At 30.5% G+C, this 8,735-nt stretch overlaps 1 protein-coding gene across 1 annotated transcript; it reads right to left on the bottom strand.

The window, feature by feature from the left end:
* On the bottom strand, positions 1 to 4,908 carry LOC139811898 (fatty acyl-CoA reductase wat-like). The gene is made up of 8 exons (XM_071776380.1): positions 4,181 to 4,908; positions 3,302 to 3,395; positions 2,912 to 3,157; positions 2,681 to 2,826; positions 2,058 to 2,360; positions 1,539 to 1,823; positions 1,027 to 1,284; positions 1 to 951 (listed from the first exon to the last, which is right to left on the bottom strand). The coding sequence occupies exons 1-8, from the start codon at positions 4,345 to 4,347 to the stop codon at positions 855 to 857; spliced, it is 1,596 nt and encodes a 531-aa protein (XP_071632481.1). The 5' UTR covers positions 4,348 to 4,908; the 3' UTR covers positions 1 to 854.
* Positions 4,909 to 8,735: the final 3,827 nt, after the last annotated feature.

The following is an 8,735-nucleotide window of genomic DNA, read 5'->3' as shown; positions in this document are numbered from 1 at the left end:
ATTAGGTGATGTTTACCTATGAGGAAGTTGCCGTTATATCTATAGATATATATAACGGCAACTTCTTTTGTAGATAAACACCTAATAATATAATTTATTAAATAACAGTGTGAAAAGGTTCGATGCCAAGGCAATAATCATTTACGTATAGAATATTCTGTCCACGAAAATCGACATCCGCGTCTTAAGATATTATAAAATGTCAAATAAAATTAACTTTTTTGTTTAAAATTTCGGATTTCAGATTGTCACTCGTTATAAAAATCAGTATTTAAAACGTCATATTTTATCTCGTTCTGGATAAAACATTTTCGCGAATTTTATATAATATTAAATATTTGTTAAACGAATTTTTACGAGGCGAGTAAATTTGTGAATCTCGAATGATTGTAAAGTGAGCAGCTTTTTCGTTATTCCTTTTTTATACTCTTTGCGCTTTGTTCGTACGTCTTTCGCGTACGTCTTTTGCGCTTTGTTCGTCTTTCTTATATATATATATGGGGCATTCACATATTGCGTATATCGCGTAAAAACTTTTTGATTCGTTAAGAAAATGTACGTGAGAAATTGATTCATTAAGGAAATATACTCTGCATTTTTTGTGACAAAAAACCACCACGAAAGACGTTGGTAATTATTCACATATGATTGAATAGAAAAGAATTTCTGTTGAATTTCTGTCTAATTGATTTTTTCTGTGAGAATGCAACGTACGTATAAAGTTGATGTGGAAGACAATAAGGTGTAAACGATGTAAATATTTATTTTTACTATTATATATTTTTCTCTAAATATTATAATTTATTTTTACTAATAGTATAAGTAAAAATTATTTGTTACAAAATTCTACAAGATCAGAAGAATGACATTATACGAATTATTAAACTTATAAAGCCCCATACTAGTAAAATCGTGATAACTGTTAACAGGGTATAGTGAGCGATCTTCAATCTGAAAGAAAAAAAAATCATCGTAAGTTTCATGAGGCGAAAAGCAATAGCGATGTGTGCAGGAGCAATTACTCACTTTCTATATTTCTCTCGTCCTTTGTCTAAGGTACTCAACGGATCTTTAGCTATATATACGCGCATACCAAGTATCATGTGTCTGAAATATGAATCCCAAGTCAAGTTATCTATATCGAAATTGAAAATCTGTCGATCAGCCGGATTCATACGATTCCAGAGCTTCACAACAGCGTCGTTGCTGAATCGCCATTGTCTTGTCGTGAAGTACGATATTACAGAACTGAACTTGTCTATCTTCTTATATGTCTTTACTAGCCTGAAAAATTACACTTTATTAAATCCTGCGGGATTCGCGGTGCTCGTTAATCTGGCGCTAGACTATGCACGATTCGTGATTCGCGATTCACTATTCGCGCCGATTCGCTAGCGGAGCGGTTTTGGAGATGAATTTCATCTCTTTGATTTCGTCAAGAAACCGGTCCGCTGGCGAATCGGCGCGAATGGCGAACTGCGAATCACGAACCACGAATCGTGCATTTTATGCCTTTAGGAACTTGGTAAATCTCTTACATGGGTTTTCGGCCGCTGAGAAAAAGCACAGTGTCGGTTATAATAGCAGGTATCACGTGCAGAAATATCGTGCAGACATCGTGCACGAATTTATGTTTTTTGGGGGAAAAAAAATAGTACCAGAGAACGTGTAAGCTCGGTACCTGCATGACATACAGTTTATTTAATTTCATGAATCTTCTCCAAGTAATGGGATTTTGACATATCGACACGTAATTGTAAATTGGCGCTCTCTCGGTTTCTGGAACATCCGGATTCGCGTTCTCGATGCTCAATAGAGTATTTCTAACAAAAATATGTATTATAAATGATAAAGTTATATGTATCTTGTATGGACTATTTTGTTATTTAGAGAAGGATATATTAACAAAAGTTATAGAATATATATATATATATATATATATATATATATATTATATATATATATCCTTATATATATATATATATAATATATATAACATTGATTAAATATCTGACTAAATATTAAATATCTTTTGTATTTTTGAATTGTAAGCTTACTTTCTTTTGGCAGTGTCCCAACTCGCGGCGATAAAATGTGAAATGACATAATCTGCGGGCACTATATCTGCCGCATTTTCAAGATCGATATGCAGTGTACGTAACAAACCTAGGGCACACCCCACGACTACACCCATAGCACCATAGACATTGTTGATCCAGCCTTCTACAGGCGCCTCGGCCGTTGATGTTACAATCGATGGTCGTACGATACAGGTTGGAATTCCGACACTGTATTGTCGAACAGTATCTTCAGCGATCGCCTTTGTAAATGCATATGAATTCGGCCATTTACCTATTAATCTGTATTCATATAAACAGATACAGTAGTGTCTCGCTTCAAGTGTAAGCGTATATGTATTACGTAATATAAGAGACAAAAATTTAAAAAAAAAAAAATAAATAAGAAATTTTTTAATAAAAAAAACATGCAAATTTTTTTATCGACAAATTATCTTTTTGATTAATTGCAGAATAGAAAAGTAAGAAATTAAAAATACTGCTTGTACAATTATAAAAATTACATCGCAATAAGTTAGTTAATTAATGTAATAAAATGCATGCTAGAGTGACTTGAATAATACTCGACTTTTATTCTTTTAATTTTATTGAAAGGCACTTACGTTGGTGTAAATTTGTCTAATTTTTTATCGTCTAGAATATCGAGTAAGGTCAAAATCTTATCGGTTTCTATAGGTGATGGATAATATCTTTCTTCAATGAAATTGTGCACACAATAAGCAAATGCAGTGGATACATAAACGAATACCTAAAAAATATTTTAAACTAACAATAAGTAAGTTGAATTTTTACAAATCTGAAAACTTGGTTAAAATAATCTTTCTTTTACATACCTTTAAATTCGGCATTTCTTTCGCGATAAGAAGAAGCTGCTTCGTTCCTCTTACGTTTATGTTAACCGCTATTCGAATCGCTTCGTTAAATCGTACAGTCGCTGCCAAATGGAAAATTACGTTTGTGTCTAAAAGACGTTCTCGACTTTCCTGCGACAATCCGAGATCCAACTTGCTTAAATCGGCTTCTATCATTATTATTTTGGTACTAAAGTTAGGCTGCTCTTTCTTCAGTCTATCGTAAACCTGAAAAAAAATTGAAGAAATATGATGGTAAACATTTTTAATCTAATAATATGCATATTTATTTAATATTTTATTTAATATTATATTATAACATATTATATTATATACTTATTATTTTATATATTATTTATATTATATACTAACAGAGTTATCAAAATGCTCTTTGATCCTTTGTTCAGGTGATTTTTCTTTTTTCGCTCTCATGAATACGTATAGTTTTCCTATATCCGGACAACATCTATAAAAATGTTATTTATTTTCAGTCAAATTTGCAACATATTGTAATATATTATATATATACTAGCTTGATACATTCGTGATTCGCTACGGTATGCGAAGGATTCTATAATTCACCCCCGAATTTAGATTTGTCCCTTTAGGGGTTGATTAGGGCAAAATCTTAAATTATGTTTTTAAGCACTTGTACAGATAACCTTTGTAAGCAAAAACCAAGTCGATATCTTATCGGGCCCAAGAGATATTGCGAAAGTCGTGAAAACACATTTTACCGCTTTTCACCTCTTTAGGGGTCGAATTTTTTAAAATTCCTTCTTAGTGAGTGCTTACGTCATGGAAGAAATATACTCCTCGAATTTCATGTTTCTAGGTTCAGAGGTTTGGGCTAGGCGTTGATGAGTCAGTCGGAACATTGAATTATAAATATTATATATATAAAGGATATTTTATATATATATATAACATAAAAGGCTTTGTATAAAAAATCAGATGCAAATAACTTATTAAAATGCATTAATACAATATAAACTGATTTTTAACGTGAGACATTTTAGTAATGTTCACTTTATTACAAATAATATATTATTTATAGAATTACAAATTCCGTATAAAACATTACGTTGTTCAATTTTTATCAGATTAAATAGTGATAGAAATTGATCGTTTTTAATAAATTGTATTATCTATCTGTCTAATATATATATATATATATATATATATACATATATATATATACATATATCCGATTTTTTATACAAAGCCTTTTATGTTAAAATATCCTTTTACCGTAACAACTTCTCTATTAAAAGAATGCCGAGAAAACCGGATCCACCGGTTATCAAAACGTTGCATCCCGCGAAGAATTCGGGGATTTCGCTTTGGCAGTCATTAGTGTCTGGGAGATCCGACATGTTCAACATATCTTCAAGGTAGTCTTTGTTTCGTCGCGTCATCTTACTGACGTTTCTAAGCACAGCGGGAAATATTTTTCAATTTATCTAATTTCTTCACTTGCAAATGAACAAATAAAAATTCACAATTTTCGATCACTGTTGCGATATTCGATCGCCGTTGCAGGTAAACCGGTTAATTACTCTCTCAACCTGTCTATCAACTAGTTTTGTTTCACCGCGCAAGGAATGCTTCTCACAGAATTCTCCTCGTCAAAACGCCTAAAAACTAACGAAAGTCAACAGGTTCTTTATAACTCGAGATACGGTTGGTGCTCGTGTTAAACGGGACCACAAATGTACCACGACTGAGATAAGAAAATGCGCGCAAGGATAAATGTGAGCAAGGAACACGTAGAAGGGGGACATTCTATTAACATTGAATATGGGTACGTATTTGACTCAGGAGGAGGAGATAATTGTTTAAAAAAACGGCACCAAGAAAATTACGCTGACTGTCGTATTTTAATGATTCCAATGACTAAACGAAGAAACTTTATCTGCGCACACGTGTATACATGCATTATAGGTACATACATTTTACATTGGATCTTTTAACTGAGAAATTTATTCAAATAATTAAAAGGGGTTTTTTACATATTATATGAAATGCTTTCATTAATATCATTTAACTGTTCCGATGTATAATAAAATTTTCTTCAATAATCAATATATATAAAACGTACTTTAAAAAATAAAATTGCAAAAAGTTAAATAAATTTTAAATACATAATAAGTGCATAAGCGTTGTTTTGTCAAATTGCGCACATTTTATATAAAGTACAATTTTATTTATATCTTATAAAAATATTATATAAAATAGTTTGTAACATAAACTTATTCAACAGGATGTACTTGTAATGAACTTGTATCCAATCTGGCAAACAGATTTTTTTCTTCATAATATCTATTTTGTACAAAAATATTAATAAATTTTATATTTACAAACAAAAAATATATAAATCTCAATCCTTCTATAATAGATAAATCCTGATAATCCTAGTTTTTAAATATCACTTCCGTTTTAGGTTAACATTAACATAATATAATCGTAAAGAAAGTCATGTCAATGATGTAATTGTGATGTAGTAAATAATTTCAGAAATAACAAATTATATAATTACATTTTATTGTATATTAATTAAAAAAATTTGTTTACTTTTACCAGAATATATAAAAACTTAAGCGGCATTATATAAAATTGAGCTGAATGAATTTCTCCAACAATGAAATGTGATTATTAGAACAATATTATTACAGAAAATTATGTTATTTTGTCAATTAGATTTTTTTTGTTTTAATATGGTGGCCACGTGTGCCCTGACCGGGATGGCACCACACTAATTAACCACGTTTTCTTGCGAGCGCTCGACCGCGCCGACTGAATAGTGCATGGCACCATCGGGACTCGCAAAGAGTCGCATTGTATTTTTGGAGACGCATCCTCCACATAACATTGTTACATCCAACTATACACTCCTCTCCATCACTATCATCCACGATCGACATCGACATACGTATCCTCAAAGTAAGAAGTGTTGTCATGTTTTTGCCGTATCACCTCCAGCAATCTTGGTCTCATTTTGATGCATTTTTTTTACATCATATTGATACATTTTTTTACATCAGATTGAAGAGGCATAGCGTCACATTTGGAATGCATGCAAGAATCAAAAACGTTGAAAAAATATTCGTTTTTTTTTTATTTTTGTTTTAAATCGGTTATATTTAAACGAATATAAATTTTGGTTGAATTTTAAACTTTATGTTACAATACAATTTGTAAAAAATTGTATTGTAACAAAGTATTTTTTACACGTTTTTGATTCTTGATTTCTTTAAACATAATTTTGTCCGTACAGTTACGAGCCTATTCACGAATCACTTGCAATGGTTTTCGTGAGAAGTACTTTCCAGAATATATGCATATTGTATATATTGAAATTGAAATAACCACGCTTCAATAACCACGAATCCAACTATATCCGAAAATTGTATGCAACTGCTAGTCATGGTGCTGTTAGCAGAATTTAACGCAAGATAGTTGTGTGCATTTATATATGTACGTATGTAAAAGCAAAAATCCGGTATCTTGAATAAATAGCTGGCACGTGCACAGTAAAGTTGATTACTAAATTACACAGGCCGACAAAATTTTGCGAAACTTCAGACCCTGAGACCAGACTATACTTTTTCAAAGGTTTTCGGTCCGCTGAATCCGAATCCGCCAGCGGAATTGCTCCATCACATCAGGTTTTCGAGATATCCTAACCTGAAAGTGCAAAAAACACAGTTTTTCGATATATTCGGGGTTTTATTAAACCGCGAATTAATATTTATTGTTTTTTTATTTTAAGTATTTTGAAGGGGAAGGTGGGGCGCAAAATGTTGAGCTCGCACAACGCACGCATGCTACGACACTGATATACATATTCGATTACTATTAGTTCTTTATGTAATGTGTGCATATCTTTACTTTTTTGTAAAACACTCGGTAGAGAAATCGGTTTAATATCAGTTTCCGTTAACTCATAAAAACGATAAGTCAATTAATGATGACATGTTTCTATAATATTTTTTTTACTTGCATAATGCATTGTGGAAAAAATATTATTATTAGCTACCAAACGTCATTAACGCGAGCGTTTTTCTAAATAACAAATGGCTTTCATTTATTAAAATATATGATTATTAAATATTATTATAATAAGAGTATTATATATTATATATATATATATATATATATATATATATGGGCAGATCCATTACTTTTCGACCAAAAGTTGCGGGGGTGGGTAACCGATTTTGATGCCGATTTTTTCCTCGAAAGTACACTAGAAAAGGAGATGATCCTGAAAATTTGAGCCCGATTCGATCAAATCCGGCCGCTGGAGAATTTTTTGAATTTTGAAAAAAGTCGATTTTTCAGTCATTTTCAAAAATTTATATCTCAGCTTCTATATAACTTAGAGACTCGTTTGAGGCCGCATTCTTTTCTGTAAACCCTCTACTTTTAAGGAAAAAATTCGTCATTGGTTTACACTCAAGTCCGGCTTCACGGCGAGCTGCTAACTAAACCACTGTTTTAGAGAAATTTTTCCTATTTTTGAAATGCTGTCATATCTACAGTTTTCGAAGTAGAGGGTTGATCAGCAACTGATATTTTTTGTTCAGGTATACTCTGAAGAAATCTACCCACTTTTTACTTGATTGCTTCTATTTCGTTAAGTTATGGCCATCTAAAGCCGATCGATTTTCGAAAAATCGCCATTTTCAGATAGCCAGAACTTTTTTCTTTCAACTCGAAATCCTTTGAAATTTTCAGGGAATATACTTCATTATATCCTTAAACAACCCTGAAAATTTCAATTTTGGAATAGAAGTGGTTTCCGAGTTATGAAGTTTTTAAAATGTCAACTTTTCGATTTAATATGACATTTTTTGTGGTTTTATCATCAATTTTGTAAATTTAATGTAAATAATTGATATTTTTCGGAAAATATATTCGAAAATAAGGAGCAAAACGGATTGTTTGAGAAAATTGAGGGAAAAAATTAATATTTTTTATTTTAATTTATTTGTTTAAAATTTTTAAAAAGTAAATATTTGTTTATTTCTTTTAATAATATGTTGAATACAAATTTCCAAAGTATTTGAGACCTATCATGTCATGTTTAGCAAATTATACTTTGCTCATAATTTACCGCCAGTCTATTGAAAAATCTAATTTAATTTAATTTAATTTATTTTTTTTTTTTTAATGATATTACAATGATAATACACAAAGCAATTTTAACAAATTATTTTTAAAATTGCTTCTTATGAGAAAATTTTATGAAAAACTATTTATTGACGTCTATATTTCTTTAATTATTATTATCTTGTTAATAATATGTAACAATGTAACTGATAATAACTAATTAATTACTTGATAATAATAATAATATTTAATTGTAGGGACAAACCAAAATATGATTTAAAGACTTTCTTTATTCGAGTCGAATTAATGTGAGTCTATTATTAGATTCAGGCGATTTCTTTCGAGTTTGAGTTTCCGCGTAAACACGTGTAGCATACGTAACGAGCATACGTTCAAAGTACGTAATATACGTACATAGCATGATATTCAGCGTCTTCTTACATATTCAAAGCTTATATTTGTAGATAAAGTAATTTAATAAATAAAGTAAAACGCACTGTATTTGTTTCCTCTTCTCTGTTTATTTGAATACAATATGTATAACTATAAGATACTAAATATGTAGAACACAATATCAGTAACTATATAAACAAGAAAGAATTATATAAAGTAGATCTATAGTATTTATATGATATGAAATATTACGTTGAAAAGTGATTATAGTTAAATAATATAACATTTTATATAAAAT

This window comes from Temnothorax longispinosus, chromosome 4, assembly GCF_030848805.1.
Source record: "Temnothorax longispinosus isolate EJ_2023e chromosome 4, Tlon_JGU_v1, whole genome shotgun sequence".
NCBI classification, from domain to species: Eukaryota; Metazoa; Arthropoda; class Insecta; order Hymenoptera; family Formicidae; genus Temnothorax; species Temnothorax longispinosus.
Note: the sequence above shows the minus strand (reverse complement) of the source record. Positions and strands in the feature narration are given on the sequence as shown.

Coding starts and splice junctions, on each gene's coding strand:
- LOC139811898 (XM_071776380.1), bottom strand. CDS start 4,347: ATGACGCGACGAAACAAAGACTACCTTGAAGATATGTTGAACATGTCG. Junction 3,158..3,301: donor AAGAGCATTTTGATAACTCT/GTTAGTATATAA, acceptor ATTTTTTTTCAG/GTTTACGATAGACTGAAGAA. Junction 2,361..2,680: donor TTAGACAAATTTACACCAAC/GTAAGTGCCTTT, acceptor ATATGAATACAG/ATTAATAGGTAAATGGCCGA.